The following is a 10,746-nucleotide window of genomic DNA, read 5'->3' as shown; positions in this document are numbered from 1 at the left end:
TGCACCATCTGCTATGAGCTGGTGGATCAGGTTTCCTCCGGAGTAAGTACATCTCCGGATACTAAACCTTGTCACATATAATTTATTGGCCTATATTATTTTTTAGTGATATATCATTCACTGTACATATTTTAAGTTAATCTTAAGTAGTCTTAAGTATTTTCACTCGCCCCAGAAACCACACCGACACCTTTATATATAAGGTGAGCGAGCCAGAATATTCTGGCATTTCAATTTTAGCTTTTTCTCTGGTATGTTAGCATTAATTTACCTTAGAAATGTGTGCTAAAGGGACATTTCACTGGGCGACACGGGCCCTTGTCCAGAAATAGATTTTTCCTTCGTCAAAATCCCTTTTTTATCATCTGTCCGTCCACCTGTAGTGGTCGCCGCATGGTAACACTGCATCCCAGGCTTATATAGTTATGCCATGTCTAAGTTTTAGGCGAATAAAAGGATATCTTGGTGTACATTTGCAACTGAAAAGTGTTTTAATAATTTACTGTATGCGAATTACATCGTTAATATTTGAAATAGGATATTGTTATTATTGTTGAATGTAAGCTGAATGTATCAAAAGCCCAGGACCCAGTGTTACCACACGCAAACAACACAATAAGGTGGACAGATGGAAAAAAACAGAGTATAGTTATTGCTTTGACATGATATTTGGCACAGGCCATCGATGGAGGATTTTATATCTGCATATGAATATGCATATATTATCCCACACTCTGTAACCTTTACAGGAATTCCCATCAAGTCAAGCCCTTATCTATACCCTTCTCCATAGCTCCCCTTCCCCTTCACCAATATTGCTAATGTAATATCTATCACTAACGAACATCACATTTATATGAATTAGGAAACTACCATGATATGTGAAATTCTGTGTATTACAACAAAAAATTAAAATATACTACCTGAAATATATCTATAATTCATTTTATATGTAAAAAAATCTTAAGTTATGAGAAGGTAAATCATAATTTTGCATCCCTTCACACAAATTTAATAACACAGACAAGATGAATACAATAACTGTCATTAACATTAATGTGAGGCAAATGATGAGGTAAAACAGAATAACAGTAAAACCCTTACCTCTAACCGCTCTGCTATTTCTTCTTCATAGGGAACTGGTTGAGTTTCCAAAGGACTTTTCTTAAACCAACTACAACGACGGACATAGCTTGGCTCTTCGGAATCCCAATAAACTGGCTTTCTTAAACGTTCAGTGATACTCACATCATATCTACCACCATCAGTAGGAATCATTTCTTGGTCTCCTGTGAAACATACATGTAAAAATACACTCCACTTGCTAAGCAATATACTGTATGCCAAATAATAAAAAAATTAATGTTCATCTAGTATACATAAATACAGTCACCTCTCAATTAACGTGTGTTTAATTAACGCATTTTCCATTTAAGGCAAAGCTAGAAAATATTAAAAAAACTTTAAAAAAGCTAAAATTTCAATTTATCGCAAATTGGAGCTGAAGTGTTGTTTTCAAATCACCTGCACATCAGTTCTGCAGACGACGGCCATCGACATAAACAAAGACATAGCACAGTTCACTGTATGCATTTATTTATTTATCAATAAAGCAAAAGACTTTGAGTATTGTACTGTATTAATAAAGCAAAACACTTTATTTATTAATAGTGCAAAAGATTTTGCTCTGTTTTTCTTTTTCATCTGACCTACATAGTACAGGTATTCTCCTAGCCTAGCATATACTACAGTATATCGTATACATATGAATACAGTAGCCTAGCCTACAGTATACGTACTCTATACAACATGTACAGTACAGTAATTAATATAAGCCAATTATGGAGCTTCTACATTCTGACTGCGATAATTCAGTAAAAAAAATAAATAAATAAATAAATAGGTAAGTAATCACGACACAAGAATCTGCTTCGTCCCAACATTGGCATAATTAAGTGATGTCTGGCTGCTGATGGCTATGTATAATTACAAACGTAATGAATATGCATCTTTTCCACGAAACTTTAAAAAGTTATACATTACTTCACTGTATCCAATAATATTGTATGAATTTTGTATTTATAAAATAATAACATGGCCGTCAATGTTTTGGTTTGGAAATCAGCTGTTGGCAAATACAAGTTTATTTCACCGTATTTACCTCAATTCTGTGCAAATTTTCTTGCATAAATGAATATCTAGATAATTTACTTATATGAAACAAGGTCATTTTTCCTAATACGACAAATTTTTAAGTCAAAATATGACTAGAATGAGTCTCGTTGTGAGCTAAATTATTTTCTTCATTAACAGATAGTGCTGGGAGCATGATTATTACGTAAAAAAAAAAAATATGTAATTCCGTTCGCTATTTTCACTTGCATTCATTGTAATACAAGTTTACATAAAAATATATCAGTCCTATTCTACACAGCATCGTTTATAACATAACTATGGTAATTGTTTACTATCGTACAATGGTTGAAATACAAGCAAATGAATGTTGCTCTTATCCAATCCGGCTGTACTTAGCAAAAATGTACGGAGTTCCCTTAGTCCAGGAACATAACCCCCCCTTATTACTGCTATTTCTTATGGGAAAAATATGTTTAAATAGCGCGTTTTTAAATGAGGAGTTTTTAATTAATGCGAGATCTCCGGGAACGTAACCCTCGCATTAATTGAGAGGCGACTGTAGTACTTTGATTATAAAAATATATTTTTCTAGAGGAAGTGACAGTCATCTTGCATGGATATGGATACAAAGACAGATTTCCATCATGAAACTAATTTTAATAGATAGTACCAGTACTGAGATCCATGAACATAAAGAAATTTCAATATTTCTCTTTACTTATAAGTTGAAAATGGCCTAATTGTTTAAAAGTCAAAACATACTAGAAATTAAATAAATATGAACGTGCAAGCGCTTATTCAGTATTCCTATTCATCTGAAAATAAAAATTTCCTTGAAACCAATTCATTGCTCTAGTATTATGAACATATGACAGCAAATTTGGTACTATAACAGAAATCTATTATAAACATAAGTAACAGTACACAGTACTTAAAGTACTTGGATTACCAAACTAATCCAAGAAATTATGCAACTAGAAAATAGCTCAAAGTAAAAAAAAAAATGAAAAACTTGAAGATCTATGACAGGAATAAACTGAGTACATACATCAAAATATAAAATATAATATCTAACCTTGTCTAAATGCTTCCTCTAAATTGAGAGAATCTTTAAAGGTAAATGGTTTCCATACTTGAGGCTGACCAACAGAATAAAACCAATGATGCATGACAGGGTGATATATGCCATCTTGTAAAGCTGGGCTAGCTGCCTGTAAAAGGAAATGTAAATTCTATAAAAACACAATATCCCACCCAGCTTTGTGCAATAGTATAATTGATTCTCATAATATTCAGGATATAATTAAATAATTGAGACCCAGCTAAGTCTTACTTTAATACAAGGTATAGAAAAATTTGAAATTTAAACAATAATATTCATGGTTCATGTATACTACGTACAAGTAAACCATTGCAATACAATTCCCTTCTTTCAGCTGTATTACATATCAAAACAATTTTGATTTCCAAATAGCAATATAAAGGGTCATGAATGCAATATTTTGTGTGAGTATACCCATTAAAGAGCTTCTAAAATGTTTGCATGAATGGGTAAAAACCATTACAAATAAACATGAGCTTTCTATGAGAATGGCAACTTGAATGCTACGCATCTTTTGGATGTCTTTGTCGTGACTACGCTACTAGTATTTGGAATTTTACTGATACGTACTAGAAAAATATGACAAGAGCAACTCACAGCAACTCCTTATAGTAATTACAGACAGTCTCTGGTTATCGGTAGGGGTTCCCTTCTCTCGGCTTGATGGTAAGCAAAAATCTCAGATAACCGGATTTTGGTGCCAAACAACAGTTAGGTTAGGTATGTATCAGAACCAATACCCTATTATCGCCGCCGATAACCAGAAATTGGTGCATTTCATCGCATTTTCAGGGCTAGACAAGCCCCATAAAACCAGATCGCCAATAACTGGGGAGTGCCATATCAATGTAAGGCAGTATTAAAATTTCATCATTTTTATTTGCTCTCTGAGATATCGAATAGAGGAACAAAGTTATGAACATCACAAATCATAAAAGTCTAACAGGTGGATATTAAATATTAACATAAACGTACATGACTGTGGCATTGATGCTGTCGAGAGCATTATTTTAATTTTGTTTTTTTTTTTGTCTATCACAATAGTCCTATTCAACAGAGTGGATTTTATACTGTGGTGTTCCAGGTTGCATACAGCTTCCTTAGGAGTCCATCACTTTTCTACCTATGTGTGCTGTTTCTAGTAGCACACTCTTCTGCATGAGTCCTGGAGTTACTTCAACATCCGGTTTTTCCAGTTTCCTTTTCAGGGATTTTGGGATCGTGCCTTGTGTTCCTATGATTATGGGTACAATTTCCACTGGCATATCCCATATCCTTCTTATTTCTATTTTAAGGTCTTGATACTTATTCATTTTTTCTCTATCTTTCTCATCTACTCTGGTGTCCCATGCTATTACGACATCAATGAGTGATACTTTCTTCTTGATTTTGTCAATCAATGTCACGGCAGGTCTATTGGTACATATCACCTTATCTGTTCTGATACCATGGCCCCAGAGAATCTTTGCCTGTTAATTTTCTATAACTCCCTCTGGTTGGTGTTCATACCACTTATTACTGCAAGCTAGCTGGTGTTTCTTGCACAGGCTCCAGTGGAGGGTTTTTGCTACTGAATCATGCTTTTTGTACTGGTTCTGTGCAAGTGCAGACATTAGCTTGCAACTGTACTACGTATATGGTTTATGGTCTCGCTTTTCGTATTGCACTTCCTACATATGTTATTGCCATCTAGTGTTCTTTGAACATATCTGGTTCTTAGGGCCTGATCTTGTTCTGCTAGTAGCATTCCTTCTGTTTCCTTCTTGAATTCTCCCCTCTGTAGCTATTGCCAAATTTCATCGCTCGTCAGTTCTTTAGTCTGTCTCAAGTACGTGTTGTCTGTGTATTGGTTTGGTGTGCCAGTACTCTGTTCTGTTTGTCATTCTCCTGTCTCCGTATATTTCGGGGTCTTCATCTCCTTTTATCAGTCCTCTATGCTTAGTAGGCCTCTCCCTCCTTCCTTTCATGTTTATATAGTCTGTCTGTATTTGCTCTTCGCTGTAGTGCTTTGTGTATTGTCATGTGTTTCCTAGTTTTCTGGTCTATGCTGTGGAGTTCAGCCCTTATCCACTCCACTACTCCTGTGCTGTATCTGATTACTCATACTGCCCATGTATTTATAGCTTTCATCACATTTCTGGCATTGAGTTTTGACAAGAGTATCACGTTAAGTCTCTGGATATATTCTTTCCTGATTGTGCCCTTCAGCTCTTGGTGTTTTGTATTACAGTATCATTATCATTATTTGAAGGTAGGAGACCATCACTCAAGCAAGTTTTGTTAGAGAATGGCAGCATCGGTGGAACTGCTTTTATATAAGGTCTTTTCAATTCTTCTTATTATTTCTTCTTATCAGGGCTGATATTTGCTAATAGTAACTGGCCGATGTTCATAGTCTGGGTAAGAAAATGTTTTTTTTTTAAATATGTAATGTTAATTTCATTCCATATGAAAGTTCAAAATTGCATGTGATTGCTGTAGAGTTTCTGGGAAGGAAGTTTCTTGTGTGGTGTTAAGGCTAGATCTCTCCTTTCTGAGGTATAGGGCCTCCATGAGCCAACAGTTGTCTGCTGCCTTATCAATAATTCAGATGTATTAGGAATTACATATATCCTTTTGTGTTATGTATTCTGATATTGTGGGTGTTCTTGGCATGATTATGGATAGCACTTTCCTGAGTATGGCAGGAGATCCTCTTGAAAAATTTCATCCTGATCATACTGATGTAAGCATCAAGGCATTCCCAGACAAGGCATTTGTACTGGTAGACCACGTTGGTTCTCTTTAGAGGGTCCTGCACCAAGGGGACTGGGGTGTTTTTCATGATGTGTCCACTGGTTGTTTTGCCCTTGTAATAAATTACCAGTTTAAGCTTTTTTTCAGGGTCCCTAGGGTTCCTTCTATGATATTGCAAAGGACTCGCTCATCCTCTTTTTATTTCTTGTGAAACACTCCCTTGTAAAAGAGAGTGATATCTTCAAGGGCAGCAGAGTGAGGCTCCTGCTGTTACCATTTATCAATGGTTCTTCAGATGCATTTCATGATGTCTTGCAATATGCTCTAATTCCGTGTGAGTCCTTCCAAGAAGAGCAGTGTGCGAGAGGTCCCCTGATAAAGGCACTGATCGCAGTACGCTTGTATCTTTCTGGACACTCATTCTCACTGTTCAGGCATATGCCCAAGTTCATGGGTTTCATATAGTATACTTCCTACAAAGTGTTCCTTTTGTTGCCCAATGAGGACATCAAGGAAGGGGAGGAGCCAATCACAGCACTGTTCTATGGTGAAGTTGAGGTTACTGTGGCTTGATGCAGGTGTTCTATTTCTTTCACTGTGTTGGTGCTTATGCAGGCAACATCAATATACCGAACATACATCAACGGCTTCTTAATGGCAGCGAATACCTGACATTCCACAGCACCCTTGTATAAATCTGCAAAAAGTACTACAAACGGAGAACTCATCACTAGGCCATCTTTTGTAGATTTCGAGGAGTGTCTAGAGGGCTTGCTCAGGGATATATAATGGGGGTCCGGAGTCATCTGTATAGTATACACAATCCAGAATTATCAATTATCTGAATTGTTTCATTCACAGGGATGTTCATGAAGAGGGACTCCATGTCCATCGAGGCAATAACTCCTCCCAGGGATGTTGCTTTCAGGGCTTCTAAAAACCCAGCAGAGGACTTCAAGCTGTGGTCATCTGGAACATAAGGAGTCAAACTGGCATTCAGTTTCTTCGCGAGCTGGTACGTAGCGGCAGGAATCTGGCATATAATTGGGCATAAAGGGTTCCCTGGTTTATGAGTTTTAACATTCCTGTATGTGTAGCCAAGGTCATAGTCTCCTACGATCCTATTATCCTTGCGTTTAGTGTCATCTACCAGGTTCTTAGCGATCCTCTGAAATTGCTGCTAATCTGCCAGTATCTCATCCAACTTGTGTTGATATTCTTAAGTGAGGATGAGTACGAAAGCAACTGTTTTATCGGCATGACAGACAGTGACATCCTCCTTAGCTCGTAGTTCTTTGGCTGTTTCCCTGAGGCGCCTGTCGATAACATCACTCTCGTAATGGCCGCGTTCTGTGATAGCCTCAGTTTTGATCTTCATGCTTCTGTATGTTGTCCAGCAGGTACTTGATTTCAAGGCGTTTCTCCAAAGGCCTCAGTCAGGTAGAGAAATGGCAATTAAGTCCCATACATAGAATTCTATCATGTTCGGTAGTAGGTACATAGTCAGTCAGATTAATGTATTATACTCTCTCCTGTGGGAGCCGTAGCTTTCCTCCATTGCGGGCCACCAGCTCCTTTGCTATCATTCTCGTTCACTTTTCAGCATCCTTCTTTTCCAAGTGGTGCAGGCACTCCACGATGGCATTGGGATGTGCCCACTCCTGGGGGAACCGTCATCTCTATTGGCCATTCCATAATTAGCTTCGCCTTCTCGGGCACTCGAATGGGCGGCTACAGGTTTGCTGCCGAAGAGGTCGTCCCATTCAGCATGCAAGTTCTTCAGCTCATCATCAAGTGCAACTCTGTCTCGTTCCTTCGCCGAAAGTTAGGTTGAAGCAGTGCCCTCCTGAAGGTTCTTGTGCCTAGGTTTCCCTGTGCTAATGGGCCATGTTGCTGTAGTGTGGTATCAGTAGGTGCCATTCTCTTTAACAAAACTTGTTTGAGAAAGAGTCTCCTACCTTCATATACTAATCAGGTGATGCCCCCATTTACCGGCAGTGATCTTCCCAATACAAGCAGTTCCCGGTTATCAGCGGGGGTGTCGTTCTCGGCAGAGTACTGAGAAGCAAAAACTGCCATTAACCAAAACTAGGCAATTTATGGTGCCAAGTTTCAATTAATGTTGCCTCTGTTAGGTATTCTATGGTGCCATTTATCGGCACCTTATGGCGCCAATAACTGAAACTCAGCCCGCAAAACCAGATCGCCATTAACCGAGTCCGCCAACAACTGGGGACTGCCTGTCCTACCCTCCCAGTCTCCAACGTCTGCACGCGAAGACCCCCTGGACCAGCCAATGAGATTTCAGCTCTCACAACATGACGCACCCAGGACGCTACCAATACTGACTAACAAGAAGCCATATGGAGGTTTGGTCACAGAAGGTAACACTTTGGTAACATCCCTATCAGAAGTTTTTCTCATTTCTCAGAAAGAGAAGGAATTCTGCTATATTCTTGACAGTGGTCTTGTAAATTCCTCCTAGTGCAGCAATCCAGGAAGACTGACCATTTTCCTTTGTAAAGCTTTGTCAAGGCTAAATTGAAAAAGCAACATTTTTTTTAATATTTTATACACAATATACTTCACAGTTTGGTTTTCACTTTGTGTACAGTACTGTACAGTGTATTGTGTGTTTATAAGCATATATGATATTGTTATGATACAATAAAGTTTCATACATACTTACCTGGCAGATATATACATAGCTAAGACTCCGTCGTCCCCGACAGAAATTCAAATTTCGCGCCACTCGCTACAGGTAGGTCAGGTGATCTACCTGCCTGCCCTGAGCGGCAAGACTAGGAACCATTCCCGTTTTCTGTCATATTTTCTCTCTTCCACCTGTCTCCTGCGGGGAGGCTGGATGGGCCATAATCATATATATCAGCCAGGTAAGTATGTATGAAACTTTATTGTATCATAACAATATCATTTTCATACAATCAACTTACCTGTCAGATATATACATAGCTGATTGGCACCCTTTGGTGGAGGGTAAGAGACAGCTACTTATGGAATAGACAGGTAAACAACATATGTTGTAGGTACAAATAAACCTTGGTTCCTACCTGATAGGTGGTAGACTTTGTGGCTGTTGCCCAGGAGTCTGCATCACCTCAAGAAACTTTAGCAAGATATATGATCTATGGCCAAGAGTTCTTGTGGGTCTGCCGATGGGGTCTTATCCGCTTACTCGGCAGAGCCTGAAAGGACTTTGTCAATGGGTGCTGATCCACTTATATGACAATACACCTTATGAAGGAGCACACAACCAATCCCGACCACCTGATCCTAACCACCATGTTAGTATTAAAAATTGTTCCGAGTTATCCCCAAACTCTTCACAACAACCATAACTCAAAAACCAACTTACACACGCACACATAATTTTCAAAACACAAAAAAAAATTAATAATAATAATAATAATGATACTCATCTAATAAGATATCACAAGAGTTCCTTACTGAACAATAGTGACTGGCCACCAGTGCGACGTCTGCACTTATTCAGCAGAAAGTCTAGAACATATCTAATAAACATTACGTATCATTTAAGGATTGGTGTTAGCTCCTATACCCAGGATCGTATCCGCAGACACGAAAGGACCAAGGGAAAAACATTTCTCGTAGGTCACACGAACGTCTTTCAAATAGTGAGATGCAAACACTGAATTACACCTCCAATATGTCGCTTCCAAGATATTCTTTAGCGACATATTTCTGTGAAAAGAGAGAGACGTCGCTACTGCTCTCACCTCATGTGCTCTTACTCTCAAGAGTTTAAAAAAGTCGTCAGTGCAGACTTTGTGAGCGTCTGTAATGACGTTCCTAACAAAAAAGGCTAAAGCATTTTTGGACATAGGTCTTGAAGGATCCTTAACAGAGCACCAAAGACCTTGTCTAGAACCTCCCAACTGTTTCTTCCTCTGCAGGTAGAACTTTAGAGCTCTTACTGGGCAAAGACACCTTTCAGCCTCTCTACCGACGAGATCCGATAAGCCTTTAACTTCGAAGTTTTTAGGCCAGGGATTCAAAGGATTTTCGTTCTTTGCCAGAAACAATGCTTTGAACGAACAGATGGCTGAGTCTCGTTTGAATCCAACTTTATCATCAAGGGCATGCAGCTCACTAACTCTCTTAGCTGTCGCCAGTGACAAGAGAAACAAACACTTTCTCGTTAAATCTCAAAACGAGGCCATATGAAGAGGTTCGAACCTTCCCGAGGACAAGAACTTCAGGACAACATCGAGGTTCCAGTTAGGAGATGTATTCTTAGACTTCGTGGTCTCAAATGATCTTACAAGATCGTGTAGATCTTTATTATCTGCAAGCTCTAGGCCTCTATTTCTAAAGACGGCCGAAAGCATACTCCTGTAACCCTTTATAGTGGATACAGAAAGATGTGATTCCTCTCTCAGGAATAACAGAAAATCGGCGATTTCGGTTACAGAGGTACTGGAGGAGGATAACTTCTTCGACTTACACCATCTTCTAAAAACCTCCCACTTGGATTGGTAAACTCGCATAGTGGAAGTTCTACGGGCTCTAGTGATCGCGCTTGCAGCCTTGCGGGAAAAGCCTCTCGCTCTGACAAGTCTTTCGATAGTCGAAAGGCAGTCAGAGCGAGAGCAGGGAGGTTTTGATGATACCTCTCGAAGTGCGGTTGTCTGAGAAGATCCATCCTTCTTGGGAGGGATCTGGGGAAGTCTACCGTCCATTCCAGTACCTCTGTGAACCACTCTTGAGCAGGCCAAAAGGGGGCTATCAGG

At 38.9% G+C, this 10,746-nt stretch overlaps 1 protein-coding gene across 4 annotated transcripts in view; it reads right to left on the bottom strand.

Moving 5' to 3' along the window:
* The window catches only part of LOC135220477 (phospholipase DDHD2-like), a 171,278-nt gene that overhangs the window by 113,284 nt on the left and 47,248 nt on the right, over nucleotides 1-10,746 (bottom strand). For all 4 annotated transcript variants that reach the window (XM_064257607.1, XM_064257606.1, XM_064257604.1 and 1 more), the window contains exons 4-5: nucleotides 3,212-3,347; nucleotides 1,105-1,289 (exon numbers count right to left, since the gene is read on the bottom strand). In XM_064257607.1, the coding sequence (XP_064113677.1) occupies nucleotides 1,105-1,289; nucleotides 3,212-3,347 (321 nt within the window). The remainder of the gene's footprint in view (nucleotides 1-1,104; nucleotides 1,290-3,211; nucleotides 3,348-10,746) is intronic.

Source organism: Macrobrachium nipponense, chromosome 2 (assembly GCF_015104395.2).
Source record: "Macrobrachium nipponense isolate FS-2020 chromosome 2, ASM1510439v2, whole genome shotgun sequence".
NCBI lineage: Eukaryota > Metazoa > Arthropoda > Malacostraca > Decapoda > Palaemonidae > Macrobrachium > Macrobrachium nipponense.
The sequence above is the reverse complement of the archived record's forward strand: the minus strand, read 5'-3'. Positions and strand labels throughout refer to the sequence as shown.